Source organism: Numenius arquata, chromosome 5, assembly GCF_964106895.1.
Source record: "Numenius arquata chromosome 5, bNumArq3.hap1.1, whole genome shotgun sequence".
Lineage (NCBI taxonomy): Eukaryota > Metazoa > Chordata > Aves > Charadriiformes > Scolopacidae > Numenius > Numenius arquata.
In genome coordinates this window covers 70,585,413-70,604,938 of record NC_133580.1, presented here as the reverse complement: position 1 = coordinate 70,604,938, position 19,526 = coordinate 70,585,413, and the positions used below count along the sequence as shown (strand labels likewise).

General features: G+C 43.5%; 2 protein-coding genes across 3 annotated transcripts in view; both read right to left on the bottom strand.

Annotated features, from left to right (window-relative positions):
• Positions 1 to 19,526, bottom strand: part of MTHFD2L (methylenetetrahydrofolate dehydrogenase (NADP+ dependent) 2 like) — a 77,533-nt gene that overhangs the window by 31,147 nt on the left and 26,860 nt on the right. Inside the window, exon 8 of one of the 2 annotated variants that reach the window (XM_074147332.1) lies at positions 11,592 to 13,335. The exons of the other annotated variant lie outside the window; for it this stretch is intronic. Within the exon in view, the coding sequence (XP_074003433.1) occupies positions 13,223 to 13,335 (113 nt within the window). The 3' untranslated portion in view covers positions 11,592 to 13,222. Of the gene's footprint in view, positions 1 to 11,591; positions 13,336 to 19,526 lie in introns of those variants that run through there. 2 annotated transcript variants of the gene reach the window in all.
• EPGN (epithelial mitogen) lies at positions 1,955 to 9,629 on the bottom strand. The gene is made up of 5 exons (XM_074147333.1): positions 9,593 to 9,629; positions 9,017 to 9,106; positions 3,241 to 3,361; positions 2,317 to 2,469; positions 1,955 to 2,009 (listed from the first exon to the last, which is right to left on the bottom strand). Exons 1-5 carry the CDS (start codon positions 9,627 to 9,629, stop codon positions 1,955 to 1,957), a joined length of 456 nt encoding a protein of 151 aa, XP_074003434.1.

Here is a 19,526-nt window from a genome sequence, read left to right as displayed (position 1 = left end):
CGACGGGTGGTTTTTGTGTATCTGTGTGCAGATGCGCAGACCGTAATTCACATCTAACAGCATTTTCACTACACGCGTGGGACACGGAAAATGTCAGGGCAACTACTGAAAGCTGACCTGAAAATCATGAAAAGCAGAAGTTGTCTCTTAGTGGATACTAAGAAAAAGGTCAGAAGAAAGGAAAGGAGCAAATACAGAGATCTGAAGACTTAACTTGAGATGAAGGAAACAAAAAGGCTGGGAGTTGAAAAATCAGTTCAGTGGCTCTTACAAAACACTCATGTCAATGCAAAGAGGAAAGGACCGGCATCTGTCTCCATCCAGCTCCTCACCAACAATCCTCTCTGTGTACGCACGTGTCACTTGCTCCACTCTGCTGCACGGGGACTCTGACCAAACAGTGTGTGACATGTTTTATTTATTGGTATCAAATGGAGAGCCAAGATGGCTCAGCTACTGACCAGGATGCCCCTGTGCGAGAAGCCCACTGAACTTCAGGCCGCTCGAGTGCCAAATGTACATTTACCTTTTTATACACATTTCAGCATTATCATTGTAGTCTCACAAATACACAGGTTTCTTTTCAACAAAAGACATGCATTCTGTTGTGAAAGTTGACTCACATAACAAAGAAATGGAGCTTTCCAGCAGGGCACCTAAATTTAGGAGCCTGTATCACCCCATAAAATTGCAAAGTACCTAACTGCCTTTTTCTCGCAGATGGCTAAGCACAGGAGACACGTCTACAACGTACAACGGCTGAAATGAAAATCTCTTAGAGCCATTTCCAGTCTCATCAGCACTGGCACATACTCCAACTGGCAGTGAGAAGTCACAGTGCCACCCTCTTCAGAACCATTTTTCTTCCCTTTTCCTTGAACAAAATCTTTTACTTCTGTGATTCTTCATAGACAAGATGAAGAAAAACACGCATCTGATATGTAAGGTGTTTGTCCAGGGTGGAACAAAATCCCTGTGGTCATTTCTTTCTTATTTGAGTGGTGACATTGTGCACATAATGTGAGAACGGAATAAAGAGAGTCCGTTTCCTGGGCAAAGCTATACTGAAGTTTCATAACAAAATTCCAGCTCCACCAGCAACTGAAGTCTTGTGCTGAAATCACGGTGCAGCAAGGTAATGTTCTGCCTGAAGTTCCATGAATCTGATGATGTCAGGGAACAGCAGAGTTCTTTGTCAGGAGCACACTCAATAATCCATTTTGAGAAAGATGTCCCATTCCTTGCTTAGGGACACAGTAAGAACTCGCCACGCCCAGAGGTGCCATGGTCTAATTTTCCGGGAATTGCTTACTCTCTATTCCTAAGTTCAAGTAAGCTTTTGAGAACCACCCATTTTCCTCAGTCCAAAGCATTTTACGATTTTGTCCTTTATGGCAACAGAAGCCTACGCTTTGCTGAGCACACTGAAGAGAACTGCTGTGCTGGAAGAAGGCTGTTAATCCACACACACAGGCAGCAGACGCCGAAATTAGAACCCAAACGGTTTCTTGTCAGCACATGATGTTCAGAATACAACTCCACTGTGAGACAGGTTGTGTTTTTCCTCCAGAGGAGAAAGAAGAAGAAAATAAAAAAGACAGAAAAGACCAGAACAGAACACTGTATTACGGCTTGAAATGACTGAAAACAGCTAAAACCAACCAGTCCTCCCCTCTGCAAATACCAGCCATGGGAGAGCGCCGAGAGGGCTGCAAGTATCCTTAGCTGTTCGGACCTACTCATCTGGCAGCCTTTACTAAAAAGAGGAAGTCTTTCTTCAAAAGCGGATGGAGCCTGTCGGTTCTGCAGGAGTTCCTTTTATTTACTTGCTCTGTCATTCCCTTTGTTTCACCTCATCAGCAAGGCTGGGGTACCTGCCAGATGGAGTGGGGTGGCCTTCCCAGAACTTCCTCTCCTTTACAGGCAAACTGGTAAGTGTCCCAATGCCAGACCTTCACAACGCTGTCTCGCCCATGCAGACTTTGTAGGGTGATTTCAATTTCCGGCATCTAAAATGGACAACAGCATGTTATTTTAATCAGACAAGTCTAAAACCACAGCAGTCTGAACAGAACCCAAATCTACCTGCATAACTAATTTAGGCAGCCCCAATGAAACCCATGTTTCAGACAATCGCACCATTTCACCCAACTGGCAGATCAGAAGGCAGGGCTGTAGTGTCAGCTCTTTCAAGATCACACCACAGATCACTAACAGGCAAAAACACACTCCCAGTGCCCTCAAAACTCTGCACAGTTTCTTCCTGCCCACTGTAATTCAGACGAACGGAATCAGAAGGTTACAAGTCTCCCATACCTCTTTCTCACGTAGCAGTAAATGATAGCAAGTATCCCACTTGTCAGTATTCCCACACCGATTCCCACAGCAATGTAGCGTTCATAAGAATTATGTGCATATGAATTTAGTGTTAAGTGTTCACACCTCTCTCCATTGTAACCTGCAAGGCACCTACAAAATAAATACACACCGTGCAAAAATTATTCACAACTTCTTATGCTCTGTATTTCCAAAACACACGTTGGTTTTCATCAGTTTTAAACAATTTAGAACAAGTCTGAACGAGGATGGACTGAATCTAGTTCTCGGTCAGTACTACTTCACTCCACCAAGGCTACCAGTTGCCCCAGTTTATCTAGTTTAAAGCTAGCTAAAGTACTGCAGCCGCAGCAGCAAACGCAGCCCTAACATACCCTCAACGCGGAGAGTGTGGATGAACAGCACTGTGCTCTGCTGATCCTTAGCTGCTATAATGTCTCCAAAGGCCAGCGCTGCCCAGCGTGGACCCTCAAAAACGTTAAGGGCACCACAGTCCCGACTGGTGTGTAAGTAGTTGCGGAATAAGGGAGTTGCAGCTGACACCTTGGGAGATCCTTCCCTCTTCATTGTGCCCACCGTGAAAATTTACTTATTCCTCTACTACTGACTCCAGCACCAGTTGTGATTTGAGATGCCATCAAGGCAGTGACCTACAAAGCTGTTAATTTCCCTCTCCCTTCGTTAGTATTACGCCAGCACAACACCACTGCCTCGTTAACAGTCCTGAGCCACCACAGCACTCAAGCCTCTGCCAAACTTTAAGCCTGCAAATACCCGACTGGCACTGGAAAGTTGTGCTCTGCTGAAAATTACCCACATTACATTAATAATATGTAGCAGACCAAGAAACAACGCTACTGTAGTTATTTTCTATAAAGGATACTTATAAGCAGAATTCTTTACTTGCATATGGGTTTCCTCAGTTCGCTGTGGAAAGCGCAGAGCCCGTTGATACAATAGCTGTGGTGCTCCTCGAGGCAGGTCTGCATAAGCTTCAGGAGCTTTGGCTGCTCTGTGTAGTCTACTGTGAAAGGGGAAAAAGTCCTGTTATGTTTAGGAAAAAAATATCATTTGAATGTATTTTCAGAACTCAAGTTGAACAGATACTGCCTGCAGAAGACACCTAATGCATAGATTTACTGTGATCTCTCATGAGCAGATTCCAACACTGCTAAGCAGAGCAAGCTTCGAAGACATCCCAGCATAGCTTTATAGAAAGTACAAACTGTAAATAAATCACTCGCTCTTGAGAAGCGTGTATAAAAGCCATATGGGAGATTCATCCAGGGTAACGTCAGCACTATCCAACCTGCAATCAATCAGATGAACCGTCCCAGGAATATCAGGGGTTTAGGACACAATGAGAACACTGAATTATTCTCAGGATGCTTCGCATTTTGAATTCAAATTATTAGCTAATTCCTTTTGAATTTTCCTTATCACAACACAAACTGCTGCATTTCTAATACTCCTGCTCTGCAGCTACGAGTGAGCTCCCTCCATCCATTCTCCATGGTCTAATGCTAGCAGAGTGTCCAATTATGCTTGTAAGCACCCAAGACTGCCCAGATGGTCTTCCCAACAAAAGTATGGCCCACAACTACTAAGTTTCTGAACCTGCACAAAATTATATGCATCTAGGCCAGTAAGCACGCTTCTGCTTTGAAAGCACAGAAAATGACTACCCGATTCCCAACCATGGGAGGTCAAACAGGAACAAAGAAGTCAAAACTGTCCTTGGGGATCTCGTGTCAATGCTACATACCGACAGAAGAGCAGCCAAGCCCAGGAGCGAGACACCCTGCTGTGTAGAAGGAGTGAAAAAGCCGGCATCAATCTGTAACTCGGGAGCAGGGGTGCGGCAAGCCAAAAGAAAGCATAAAAGCTTCACCATCAAAGTAAGTATCTGTTTGAACTGGTCTCTCTACGCAGTTACAGGAATCACTGGTGGGGTGGGGTGTCCAAGCAATGTCTTACTATTTCAGGGGACTCTTGTAGTGATGGCTGATGGCGATTTCCTCATCGAGCGTATGTCAACACCAGCTTTCAGTTATGACCACAAGAAAAATAACATCATGCCGGAAGGTGACAAGGTCTCCTCAGAGTGACTACACAATGGTACAGCAAGCAGAAACCTTCCTTTCTGACTAAGTGCTGAATCAAAGTCTGGAGATATTACAGTGGTGGAACCCTTGTCACAGATGTAAACCTCCAGCTGTCCTGCTGGCAGCTCAAGATCCCACGACACATTTTTCAGGAGTAGCACCACCAACCCTCTAAACCCCCGATCAAATTCCAATTTGAGTCATTTAATGGCAGGAAGCCCCCCTGTGTGCTCAACTAAGCGATTTTTTCCTTTGTCCTTCATGCAGCTTCATGGCAGAGATGACACGTGATGGCACACAGCTGCTCTGCTCCACGCCTGCAATCCCGCTTCAGCAGGGGAGTTGGACTAGATGATCTCTATGGTCCCTTCCAACTCTAAAAATTCAGTGAAATTCAGTGATAGAGCAATTCACAACTTCAGTTTGAATCCTGTGGTTTGGACACCTAAGAGGCACGATGCTATCACTGTTACTCAGATCAAACACCACCACTTTGAAAATAGTGCCCTCTAATACCTGACAGAATAATCAGACTTCCAGCTTACCGGGAGACTAAGACAGAACAAGTAACAATTCAAGTCTGCTTGAAAAAGAACATGTTGGTTTACTACACTTTCTTGGGAAAAGCGGGGAAAAACCTCTTTTCCCCTACAGAGGTGGGGAAAACAAGCTCTGTCTCTTTTCTGTCTGGCTCCGAGAACCTGCTGATAAGCTCCAGGGACAGGCTTGTTGGCTGAGAGCACAGTCAGCACAAGACCAGGCCTTGCAGGGACAGATCTAAGGAAGAGAAGAACTTAAGAAAGGCCAGATTTCAGGAAGAAAAGATAGATTTTATGACAAGGGGTGGATGGTAGTATTTTCCGCACAGGAGGACTGTACGATGCTCACTGCTGGGGAAAGCGCAATGGAAAACAAAGCACCTGGTAAACAGGGCGGCAGGGCCCAGCGTGCCGAGGAGACCCAGGGTGCAGGAGACCTGCAAAAGCTCACTTTCACTTAGGCCACAGCTCTGCAGGGAAGAGTTTCAGAAAATAGGCAACGGCACAGTCATGCTTCCCCTGTGCCTCTCCTCAAACACTTTGGCACCAACTGTTCTAATCACCAGTTCAGCCCAAAGGGCGTTGAACAGTGCACTGAGAAACCACTAAACACAAACACTCAACAGGGCCCTTAAATGTGTGTTTTCTGCAGCCAGAAGTACTACTCTTCTACCGGGCCCTGAGAAGATGTTTGCTGAACATTTTGCTGGAGCGAGTGCAGAGGAGGGCAACGGAGCTGGTGAAGGGCCTGGAAAACAAATCCTATGAAGAGCGGTTGAAGGAGCTGGGACTGTTTAGTATGAGGAAGAGGAGGTTGAGGGGAGACCTCATCACTCTCTACAACTACTTGAAAGGACACTGTAGAGAGGTTGGTGCTGGTCTCTTCGCACAGGTAATTAATGACAGAACGAGAGGGAATGGCTTCAAGCTCCAACAGGGTAGGTTTAGACTGAACATTAGGAAACAATTTTTCACAGAACGAGTGGTCGGGCATTGGAACAGGCTGCCCAGGGAGGGGGTTGAGTCACCATCCCTGGATGTGTTTAAGAGCCCTTTAGATGTGGTGTTGGGGGATATGGTGTAGGGGAGAACTTTGTAGAGTAGGGTAGATGGTTGGACTCCATGATCCCAAGGGTCTCTTCCAACCTAGACGATTCTATGATTCTATGAACAGCTTTAATACTTCACTTGTATCTCTGCCATACAGGGTAATAAATAAATAATAAATAAACAAGGAAGGTACAAATCTACACGCCAGACGCATGAAATCCCCAGCCAACTCTTCTCAAACTTCCACCAGATGGGTTCAGGCAGCCAGAGCATCCTTCCTTATTTACCCCACCACCGCCGAGAGGTGGCAGCCTCCCACCTACCACCACCTGGAAGAAACCTCCCTTGGTGCAGGTTGGAAAACTCTTTCCCTGGGAGCCTGCAAGTTAGTACTCTCATTAGAAGAAAGGTGAGCCCAGAGCAGAAGCCTGCCTAGAAAGGGTTTCAGACAAATATCTTGGCGACAAACAACACATTCCTCCCTCGTCAGGAGCAAGAGCTTTGTCCGTTGTGGGTTGCAAGATCAGATCTTAAACGTACACACAAAAATTCTCAGTGCTAATTATTTTGACATTGCAAAAGTACAAACTACCTCTGAAAGCATGATGAGTCTAGAAAACAAAAAGAATGATTTTCTAACCCATCCCAGAGCATTATGCTAATTCATATCATATTATCCACCTAGATACTAAATAAGCTGTTGAATAAACACATCCATGTGCCCTTTTATGTCACGTGAGGGAAGAAAAGTACGCTGCGTAAGCACTTGACAGCTGCCTACAACTGAGTCATTCAAGCAGATACACTTGGCAAGATCTGACATGAAATCAAAACTACAGGTACTTGGAAGCCTGGGCATGCCAAAACCGACAGACCGGCAACAAAAAGAGTCAGCCACTGAGACCAGGACAGCTCAGCCCTCGAGTATGGTGCGTCGGGGAGGAACGGGAAAGTCACAAAGGGGAGGGAAGGAGGGGGTCAGCCCCAGGTTCAGGACCTCCCTTACCGGCTGCATGGAAGCAGCAGCTCATGACAATGAAGGGATCTCATTTTTTCCCCGGTAAAACCAAGCCCTTCCCTACTCCTGGCTGCCCATTTTGCTGCGAAGGCTCCCCTTCAGCCCAAACAGTGTCAGGGGTTCTTTATCCCTGCCATGTCAGCTCCCAGCCAGGCAGCCTCTCCATCACCCTTCCCTCCCAGCTGACCACCGAGCCTGACATTTCCTAGCCCCAGCGCCGGTGACAAGTAAAGCCCATGTAAGGCAAAATAAGGAAACAGGACATCATCTTATACATAGGAGGCAAATGGACTGACCAGAAATTAATGGCTTTCCACAAACTGCACCTCAGTCCCCAGAGGACTTGCAATCCCAGAAGAATCTGCCAGTTCCTCCAGTGATATTTAACCAGGAATTCATTTTCTTAGGATCCAGTATTACTGAACCTTGGTTATAAACCTTACTAAAAACTTAACTTGCATAGGACTAGGAGCTACAAGAAAACTTCAGAAAGATACAACCAGGTTTTTTTGGCAACTTTTTAAGCATTTCTTTTCAATCTTCTTTCTGGAAATGCTGTTTTCTAACTTTTCAGTGGCTTCATAAAAGGACCACCACTTTTAATTACCCGTGTAAACATGTGTTTGTATGTTTGTGAATTTGCTTCTTCCTTTGAGGGAAACACCCTCCCAACTAAAAGCACTGGTATCTAGTTGACTTGCAGAGCCACAGCTAGAGTAAAGGTACACAGGACAATTACAGACATGGCTGTGGCCCTGTAAATAAGCCTCTTATTTGTTAAAACACGACCCGTAACTCCTGCTTTCTAGAAATAATGCAAACAGGATACTTAACAGGTCACAAGGTATTTTTTCCTCACTATACTCCTATTTGCTGTATGCAGCTCTGGAAGAACTGTGTCACAGACAAATCCACTGCACCAGACCACAGCACTGCACTGAGAAACCAAACTACTACAGTCAAAAATCAACATCTTCTTGACTTCACATACATATGTGCGCATGTATATATTTTACATATATATATATGAAACACACATACATAATATATGTATGGATGAATGCATATCCTTACGTATCTATAACACTACCACTATGAGAAATTAGACAAAAATAAAACCAAGAAAAGTTTGACCTGTTATGAGAAAAAGAAAAGCTTATGGACCTACTAAAAGAAGCTTGTAAGACATCCTGTGATGACTTAAAATTAAGAGATGTTTTGTATGCATGTTTATGTTCTTTTTAAAGTACAAAGACATTAATAAGTATCACAGTTAAAATCCTTTCCTCCTTTACTGACCTGCCAAAACCTCAGTTCCAGATCGCACAGTTCTCCAAAAGTAATGACATCATTAGCACCTGAAGTAACATCAAGAACGCAGCTTGCAGGATAAACACAGCGCTCTGGTCTCAGGTGTTGGCAGGGAAATAGCTTGAGTTCACATTTCAGTCAGAAAAGAAAAGGGAAAGAGAGTGCCAGTGCTCTGAAGAGGGCTGTGGAAGCTGCGATAGCCGAAAGCAAAACTGCAACAAAGAGAAACTACTGAGTAACAGTAATGAGAGGCATCACTTGAAGTTATGCTTCTGGTGTGCACAAAGATTCCCACCGAAGACAGCCAGAAACCATGCACTAGTTAAAAGTAACAGAAATGGCCATCAGAAAGGCAGATCATCTATCCCAATTAGCCTTAAAATACCTTCTTCAAATTATAACTGACTTTGGATAAACGATCCTGTAGCTGAGCCTACCCCAGGTGAGTGGCAGCTCCTATTGCAGAGAGGTTTTTGAACTCTCCATGAACAAAGCAGCTCATCTCACAAATAAAACACAAAATTCAGTAGTGTCCAAGTGAAAGGAGCATTTTAGCAGCTATTATAATAGATTTTGTTGGGGTTTTTTTGTTTCAGTTTTTTGTTTGTTTTTAAGTGAGAGCTTAATAGAGACAAACAGAACAAAAAAAGAAATACCTTCAGCATTGTTTTTGGTCCAATTATTCCATAAGTCTGTGCTGAGGGATGAAACGGTAACAGCTGACTCTTCACTCAGTGCCCCCATTGCTGTGTAATGCAAATAGATGCTTACTGTAACAGAAAAACTCAGTATATCTATTCAAGGTTCATTTCATCCAGAAAATATGTACCCACTTCATACAATTCTGATACGATAACAACTCATTTACAATATTCTTGCCTCAAACTTTCTTTTCCCACAGCATAATTATGATTGTGAGGAAACAAACTGTTGTTTGCAAATTTCCAAAATACACATCCATGCTGTTCTCCACTCTATTATCTTATGCAACTTATGACACAGATACCTGTAATGCACTACAGTGTTACACTTATTTACCAGTCTAAGCAGCTTCTGTTCAAAGAGTCTAAATTATACTCTATCAGTTAAAACTTCACCCAGGTTTAAAAATCTCCGAAGTAATCCTGCTTTGCAATGCCTTTGCATGCTTCCCACCCCTGCCGCTTATTTCAGAAAGAGTGAGCTATTGTTCAACAAAGCCCTGTACCTTGAAAAGCCTCCTCCAAACCTACCTTTCAGCAAAATATAGATGAGCATTCCGAATGCCATGGCAAGCAGCTGCTTTAACACCTCCTCAGCTCTTCTCTCCGGATGGCTCACTCGCTCTGCTTATCTGTGCTCCTGTGTTTTCTCTTGCACTTATATGCCACGAAGCGTCATCTGCTGTTCTCACCAATCAAAAAAAGGTGCATCTGGCAACAACCTCAACCCCTGGGGCAACCACACATTTATTTAGGAAACTGCTATTATCTAGCAATGGGATCAGGTTTTCTTTTGAAACCCTGGTTTCCTATTACCTGTGGGCATAATTGTGCATGCAAAGATACAGTTTTGAAGAGAGACCTGGAACCTGGCAGAGCAGATCAATGAAATACAACAAAACAGAAGTGAGCAAAATGAAAAGTGACGTATTGTGAAAAGCGTGATCTTTCTTTCCCTTGGCAACGTGGGTCTTGTGTTGATTCCAGAACAGCGAGCATTAGGGTGCTGCTCTGGAGTTCAGGGCCCAGGGCCCAGCCCCTGCTTTGCTCGTGTCCCTTCCTTGGTCCTTGGTGTACCTCAGCTCCCTGCCATCCAGAAGAGGAACTGCAAGAACTGCTGGTGCCGAGATTAGGAAGTGATCAGACACAAAGATAATGGACAACGTTCTCCATCAGTGACTGCCAGCAAGAGCCCTTTGATGACAGGCTCCGGCGAGCCCGAGGGGCATGCTAATCACTTTTCACCCAGCCTTCCCGTGCACATCTCTCTGCAGCAAGGCAGGCACCGGCCCTGCGCTGGCTGGAGCTATGTGTGGTTCTGTGGGGCAGAAATTGAGGGCTGGCAAAGCACGGACACTGAGAAAACACAGACTGAAGGAGCAGGTAAGCTGCGGCCTCCTTGATTAGTTGATCCCTTCGTTAGGCCCACCACTGCACTGCCATAAAAGCCCATCGCTACCTTCTCAAGGGACTGGGTGCGCATGAGAACAATCATACTTTTGACACAGAGTGTTTGTAGGTCTCCAAGACATACCTGTCACCCACATTTCTTAAACCACCCTCCCCAGCCCCAAACGATGTCCAAATTCCTTGGTCACTGGCAGCTTGGAACAAGCAGGACCGGTCTCCCTGAAGGGTACTTAGGCAGCCAGACACACGAGAGATCATCAGAAAGGCTCAGGTCAATAACCTACACACACATTGACGACCTGACTCTCACTAAAGGAGAGCTACGAATTTCACCCCAGCAATAACTTTCTCAACCGTGAGTTCGAAGCAACAAAAGCATTTCACAATTTTTATAATTCAAAACCAAAAATCTTCTGATAAATGCTCTAATAACTCCGGTCAGCTGAAGTTCTCCCTCTACATCACGCTCTCCTCAGTGACCTGTAGGATTAAATCTAACCACTTCAGATGTTACGGGAAAAACACAAGCTCGTTATGCACATTTTAATTATGGACTGCATTCCAGGAGGCTTTTCCCTTCCTTTGCTATCCAGAATTGCTGCATGCCTGCACACTGACCCAGTGCAGCTTGCGCACTCCCTGGATCCACAGGAGTGTTTGTGCCTACCTGGATAACCTCTGCTATCAGTCCCCAGCAGGGCTAAGTCTCATCAGCCTTGCTTTCAACACACGTCTACACAATGGCAGCTTAATCCAGCTTGAATCCGAGTGGTGGCTTTGTCATTAGGCAACGCAGCTGGGTGCGGTAGGTCTGGGAGAAGGCTTCGGTGGATAAGGCTGTGCGTACTTGGACCGGACCTGACCAGGTCTAGCACACGACCCTGCTTTTTGTGTAGGTAACAGGCCCTTCCCTCTGGACACTCCTTCTGGATGTTCTCCCAGCGGAGAAGGCTCTCACCGATGTGTCTGGCAGCTCTGGAAATAGCATGTCGTTGAGTGAAACCTCCGTCTCACTGGCTTTTGTGTAATGCTAACCCATTCATCACAGGTGATGAGAGAAAAAGCTTAAGGTGCACAATAAACTGCTTGCAGGACATGAAAGAAGCAGGCTCCCTCAAGTGATGTAAGCAAAAAGCCATAAATTGTTATTCTACCAAAAAAATGCAGATATAATTTAAATCAAAGCAAACAAACATCAATCTGGAACAGCAATATAAACAGATGAAACAACGCAATGACCGAATATGCAAGAGACCTCCATTTGCTCCACTCTTCACACACAGATAAAAAAAGAAAACACACAACCACCCCCCAAACTGTATTAAAATTTTTCACCACGACTAACATAACAGTGAACAAGTTTTATTCCATCTTAGTCAATGATGGGTTGATCAGTCTAAGCATTATCTCCACAGGCACCTCCTAACATTCGTACTACTGCTGAAATTTAAACAGATAAGCAAGTGTCTGCACTATTGGCATTATATATTTAGTCATGATTCTGACAACCTCTTCTGCAAACACTGCATTAAACACAACTCTCAGAAAGTCCATCACAAGAACAATCGGCGGAGCAGTGATGCTCCATCTTGTTTCTTCTACTACAGTAAGCACATTTTTTTGTTTAATGGCAATAATATTTGGCCACAATTTTTTTTTTGCTTCCCCTTTCAAGCAGCAAACACCTAAGGCTCTTGATGAAAATAAAAGTTATCCCAACTGAGATAAAAACATGAAGATAAAAGTCCAAACTGGCTCCCACTGGCTTCAGTGGGAATCGGGGTAGGCTCTTCATGCCAACAGTGCAGACACTCAGTTCAACTGCTCCGCTCCAACTTTTACATTGCATGAGACTATTTTATATACATCTTTGTAACTAAAAGTTTTGGGATAAGAAATGTACTGATCTTATTATCCCACACAGTCCTCTCTAAGCAGCAAAACATTGTAGCCAAGGATTCACAGGGCTGAGCCCTACATCACAGACTGAATAAACCCAACCCTTCATGCAGTTTCAGAAAATAAAGAGAATAATTAAATGGCTTAAAATTCCAACACACGTAGTAGTTTTACCTACATTCTACCTAACTGAAGTCCAATCCAGCCCAGTCATCTATTCAGGTTTTTTGTGAGATGAGGGTATTATGCACCAAAACATTCTGTCAAAGAAATCCAGATATGGAAATAAAAGAATTCTGGCCTCGATTCTAGCTACTTTTTCATGCATATACCTCTGGCATATGTTTAAGGTCAGCATTTCACCAGTGTTCAAGTTTACATGACTATTTTAAAACATGTACTGAACATCTGCCTTCATGTCAGTGTTGCTGCCTGGCAGCTGAAACAAAATAAATTCAAGATTTCAAACTACACCCAGAGTGCTTCACGCCTTCAGAACTTAGTTTTTATACTGTTTGAAAGATGTGCTTAAAAGATCTTGGTAACGGCACCCCATCCCCAGATACACAGGTATTGTTGTTATTCATGCTTCATTCTTCATTTTCACACACATAATTCACCACCACCAACATATCTGCATAGGCTGCATCCTCCAACCCACTTTTGCTCACAATAAGTCAGTAGGAGGTAACACAAAGTATTTTAACATTTTGTAAACCATCAGGTTTAGCATACTTGACATGAAAAAATAAATACAATGTAGAAATAAATATCTTTGTAGTAAAAAATAAATGTTTTGTGTATCAATAAATAGAACAACTTGGATTCTTCTTCCAAGGTAGCCCGCTTGCTCTAGTAAAAGAGCTTTTTAGCAACTATGAGCGTGTTCTTCAGAAGCATTGCAACAGTCATAGGTCCTACCCCTCCTGGCACTGGAGTGATAAAGCCGGCCTTCTTCTTCACTTCTAGAGAAAAGAGAAAAGGGTATTGACTAAGAATGTTTCCAAAAACTTTTATTTTTCCCTTCAATTGCTCGCATAAAGGGCTGCGACTGGGCAAGCACTGGACAATATGGGAAAAGTTAAGGCAGAAGTTGTATTACAGCCACAGCAGGGACAGGACACAGTCAGGACTGGGGCTGCAAGGTTGTTTTCTTCATCTGAATATTATTACCCAGGGGCTAGTTCTGAGGCTGGGTTTCACAACCTGTTTGAGCTGATCTACCTGCAGCAGGCTGCCCTGTCCTTGTGGGAGCAACAGGTATTCACGGGCCCTGTGGTCAGACACATACTGCACCTTCAGTACCCAGGGCAGCTATAGAAGTGGGGATCTCATTCTGTAGGTAAAGAGATGCCCCCACCCCCCCAAACTGTGTGTGCTCCTGAGGAGCGGGATGCAGAGCAGGAGCCTGCTGGAACCATCCAAACCAACACCAGCAGAAGTTGTCACCCATTCAGCCTCTTTTCCCCTGCTCTGGCTTGCGGCTTCCAACAAAGCTATTCTACAATCAGAACGGGCAACTTAAGAAAACTGCAGAGGGAGGAAGTACAGTTTCCTGGCAGATTCGTTTTTCTGCTTTACCATACAGACAAAGAACAAAAATGAGAGTTGTCTTCAAGGTAAAATAGATTCTCATGGCAGTTTCCAATGCAACTTCAGCCATAAACACTTAGCTCCTCCAGAGAAGGCTTTTTTCTTTTTTTTTTTTTTTTCCTTCTTTTTTTCCTCAAACCAGTGTCACTAGGGTGCCTATACTGAACTACAATTTGGAGGCGCAGATCTTCCCGAAGTCTCAAAGAGAAAGGAAACTCTTACAGCTGAATTAGCTCCAACCACAAACCACGTCAGACTATCCAAGGTCAGTACACACCTTGAATGCTTGTGTTAAGAGGTAAATACATACGTATATTTTTTTAAGCATTTAACACCTGTCAAGTTAACCTCTTTGTAGAAGCAATTAATATAACGTAGCAATAAATCCTGACTTGATATTCTTATCTCCTGTTGCAAAATGCAAACAACTGGAATTGCAGGTTACTTGCAAAGGAATTACATGCAACTGGCTGGGAACTCGTTGCATGACAAACTGTAATGAGCAGTTATTTGCTAATAATGGTTAGTCCAAATGGCACATTACTAACCTGATTACTACAGAGGTTTTTTCACTCAAGTGCCACTATAAGAGGTTGTTTGTTTGTTCGGGTTTTTTTTGCTTGCTTAGAAATAATTTCTTGGCAACTCACCCCCCACTTTTAAAATCATAGTTTTTAAAAAGGCAGAGACAACATACACAGGAGAAATCTGAGCAAGCCTAACTCTGACACGAGCACATGCATTTCCACTGAAGTCACTCCAGAACAGAATCTATACCTGGCTACGAGAAGAGCTCAATGGATGGAAAACTAGGCACCTTGATTTTGGAACAAAACAGATAAATATGCTTAAAGCAGAGGCAAGTTATCTTGAATGTATGTGGTGCTTTACTGTTGAGAATAACAAGGTCTCAGAAATATTAAAAGCTAATTTGAAAAGCTGGATATTGGGGTTTTTTTTGACAGAATATTTGTTGGATTTTAAGGGGGGGGTAAGTGAAATAAAAAACCCCACTGCCTGAACTCCCCAAGGCATGGGCCTAACAAAAGCATCCGCAGAAGGTAACAGCAAATACCTCACTGAACTGAAGAACAGAAGACTGAGCCTCATTGAGGACAGACGGCAATTACAACTGTGAGGATTTTAATTACTCAGTTGACTGGTACCACCAGATACTGTTAAAATATTGGGAAAGGTAGACAAATTGCAATGCATTTTTTCTTTTACATGTAAATTGCAACAAATGAATTAAGATCTCATATGACAGTTATTCTTCATATTCTCAAATACAAATAATTTGTCTTTTTAATAGTTATACTATTTTGAACTACCCACCATTTAAGATTGGCGTTTACGGTTAATACAGTTACTACAAATTTCCCAGATTAGCCTCATAATTATTGAAATGTACCCACATCTGAAGTAAACACAGTAATTAACATAGAAAATATTTTAGGCATTTTAAATTGAATTAAGTTTGTTTCCAAGGCAATGTTACATACCTCTTTTTGTGGTATTATTCAAACTACTCCTATCTTACTTACAAAGAGGTAGAACCCGCAACCAGACCATGCTACGGAAAGCCTTCTCATGAGTATCATGTACAGCATTCATCGCCTCTAGTGTCAGGAACCCTACTCAGCAGCAAACACACAGCACACTGTTTTCACAAGTTGTTAGGGAATTTCTCTGCCCATACTCTATCATTATGGAAATCCCTGGGGGTCAGTGTGGCAGAAGATGTATTTCCTATCAGTTAGCATAAAACCACCCAGAGAGCTTATTCACAAAAGCTCATCCAGACTTTTAAACGCACAGCAGGTGCCTATGTTGGGGAAACTACCATCTGATAAGTTCCCACTGTAAGAGTAAATACAGATATGGTGAATGCAATTTTCCAAGATGAATACCAGCAACAAAAGGGGGAAAAGTAACCTGGCCCTCAAAAACGTAAATAGATTTTCCTTTCCTCTTGAACTTCAGTAGGGCAAAGCCCAATTCTAAGACGGTACTTCAGTGTGACCTATCTCACGTCAGCAGGTAAACTGTCGTGCTGTTGGATCCTCCAGAAGGTCTTGTTTCTGCTCTTCAGCAAGAGCGTAACTTTCTCCCTAGCTGTAACTCCGCTTTCTTGAGATGCGTGCTCTTCTCTCAGGCATCTCTCTGCCGAACTGGTACATGTTGGTATACAAATTAGGTGCCTATGGGGGAGGAGCTGCTCTTTTGCAGTTTCTGTAGAACCTTAAAATCTTCCTTTGATTCTTCAGAAGAAATGAAATGTAGATTGTTTCCTTGAAAAACAGGACCCACTGCTTTGGAAACAGCCCTTCATTCCTACGTTCCTTTAAAGCTAAGGACATCAGACACCTAATAGGGTTAATCACACAAACCACGGGCAAGTCTCAACCTGAAGGCAGTTCTGGGTCTTGTGCATCTGCATTAAGTGATGCAGAGTAATTCCTGCCTAAGCACTGTTTCCCCACAGCTTTATTAGTCGCTGTAAAGCTACTTGGGATCACTGCATCCCTGCAGCACCACATATGTGCGAATCACGTGCTCGCCAATCACCGTAGATATCCCACGTTCTGCTCTACAAATTCTAGGATTCTTCTCACTACGCGCTGTGGGATTCTGACCAGCAAGCATCTATCCCATTTTGCACTGTTGCTTCTTTTTGATATTATGCCTGTTTCTCTTAACTGCAGCTATTTTAACAGCAATAGAAAAGAAAACCAAGGAATTAACGGACTAGTACTGTAATTCTCATAGCGCATACGTCTTTCCTCCTCCAGTACCCCTAAAAGCCAAGCAACAGAGGCATCTGGGGCAGAAAAATCCAGCATGTAGTTAGGCACAACAGCTTCTTTGCAGTCAGCTCATCAGCACAGACAGGTGGATGGGCTATTGCTGTAGCCTTGGGATAACGAGCAGTGGCAGCCGAAATTCAAGATATCAAAGATTACTTACTTAGACCCCTGCACGACATACTCTTCTGCAGAGGAGTACTCTTCTGCAGAGCAGCTTAATGCCACCAGTAAGGAATCAGTCCATCTGGCCTCCTGGTAGTCACAGATTTTTGCAGAGCAGCAATATGGTGACCAGTTTACACAGACTGGACTTTTATTAATTGCAAAATGAACACCAGGTCTTCAAAATCAACTGAGAAATTAACTAACTGAAGCTATCGTAAAAGCAGCAGGAACATCCACATTCTAGTTTCACAACCACTGTTTGGAAAAGCTGCACAGAGAGGTAATCTGGATAGGATTCAACAATCTGAAGAGGAGCCTACAGCCTGGAAGGTAACACAACGAATGCAAAGCGTCACCAAACAACCATCAGAAGCAACTGCTGTCACAAAGCCTGGATTTCCTACAAACAGTAGTTAAGATACACCATTGCCATTAAGAAACTGGATTCGAAGATTATCGTGGTCAACCTCTTAAACTACATGAACAAATTTCAAGAAACTTGTCAGCTTGCCCGATTACTCTGTAGTCATTAGTCCTGCAGCTGATGAGGACAGGATACACTTCCCCGGTTTTCATTCAACCAATTCTTTCTTTTTGGTACACTTGGTCTATCCAGAAGCGATACATCAACCTGGTCCATTCTCCACCTTAACACCCTGGTTTCCCTGCAGGCACTAGGTACAATATCCTTCAGCCAAAGGAAATTCATACTATAAGCCCAACATCCTTCACCACTTCATCACTTGCTGAGGGAGCCTTTTCTGCTATTCAGTGCTGGGAACCCCTCCCTGCTCCTGATGGCACCCATTTTCCAGAATCTCTCTTACATCGCCGAGACTGTGCAAGATAGACGAGTGGGGAGAACAATTCTCAGTGATATGCCCTCCACCGATACAACAACTGTATCACCTATGAAAGTCTTACATAAAGGATTTCTTTTCTATATAGGCATCCAATAAAGACTCTAAAACCAGCATTACCATCTGCTTGTCAAAGATGTGGGAAGAATCATTCAAGTTCTCTACACTTTGGTTTCACAGGCATTTCCAGTTCCAGTTTCAAAGGTTAGCTACTACAATGGCGTGTTACTACCCTGCTCTACCAGTCAATCCTGGAAATGGTGCTCCACCCAAAAAAGCTGTTCCAGTTAAATGCTCTGTGTAAGTTGTTGCTTTACTTCATGTTCCTGGTCCTTGTAGACCTCCTCCCCCTTTAGCATTATTGCTGTGGCAACAAAAGCCCTATAAAATGGGGCCAAGTACACCCACACACGCATTACCCTGTTCATAGAAACATGTCTCCCTTTCTGCGACTGAAACTTGCTGCCCAAAAGCAACTGAAGTGGCGCTGGCAATAATCTAAGGATGACACCGCTTCTCCTCCTCCCTGTCACTTCACCCTCCCTCTTGTGGTTCCCGGAAGCTACAGAAGGGCCCCTCCCTAGACCATACATTTTGACAAATTCTTAACATAAACAGGGTTATATAAATGGAGATAGGCACAGACAGTTTAAGATGTCCTAGCAAGATCAGGCTGGGTACCTCAGTGCTTCATAGCTGACCTCCTCCACTGTGCTTTCCTCTCTTGCTCTTTTAGATGCCTTGGAACTGCTCAGTAAACTATTCTGGACAAAAAAAATAATAATAAATTCCTTTTTTGATGTGGACATAGTTTGGAATGTCAAAATAAAGAGGATGTATGGGAATGGGGGAAATCACAAATACTGGTTAAAGACATTCCATAATACAGCCTGGGATTTTTGCCCAAAATAAACAGTTAAGCCTGACAAGCCCAGAGGAACCCCAATGCCACTGCTACCAAGCCAGCCATTATAGCAGCCATAAAAGTGATACGCACAGGTCTGACACTGTTAAATTTCTGTAAGTAAACTAAGCATTTTTATTGTTCCTCCTCATTTACTGAGCTTAAAAGACAGCCAAAGTGTGTTCCGTGGCTTGAAAGTGTGTACACACGCCTGTGCCGGTGCTCAGCCCGCTGCAGGAAGCACTGTCAAGGGCAAGGTGTCTGGCTGCGGGGGACTGCACACAACTCTGCTGCCTGCAGCAAAAATGGACAGGACTCAAACAAATGCAGATTTTTAGAATGGATTTCAAACCTTCAAAACTCATTTTTTGAGCAGCTATCAAATTCTCTTGGCCTGTGGTAGGAATTTTTTCCTCCAGGCATTTTTGACATTGAATTCAACAATGAAAGACATTAAAAAAAGTTTTGAAATGGCATCCTTTTGTTGTTCAACAGATAAAAATAAACTTTAGTGTCTAGCCTAGCCCCTAGAGATTAGAGTATGGCATCCAAGTATTGCTAGGATATGACAACTGAATCAAAACAGTTTCCACCCATCTCATAAACTTAATTTCCACTATGGGAGATTTTCAGTCAGATGACCTGGTGAAGTAAGCCATTCCCATCTATTCCTTATATATCAAATTTAACCTCTGATTGCCCAGCTAAATCTCTGCTCTCCCATGGCCACATTTTTCTAATTAAAGAAGTGCATGATGAGACAATAGACATTGGTGGGCTATATGATGTTCAAGAGGTGCTGCCTGTCATGCCAACCATTTACGTAC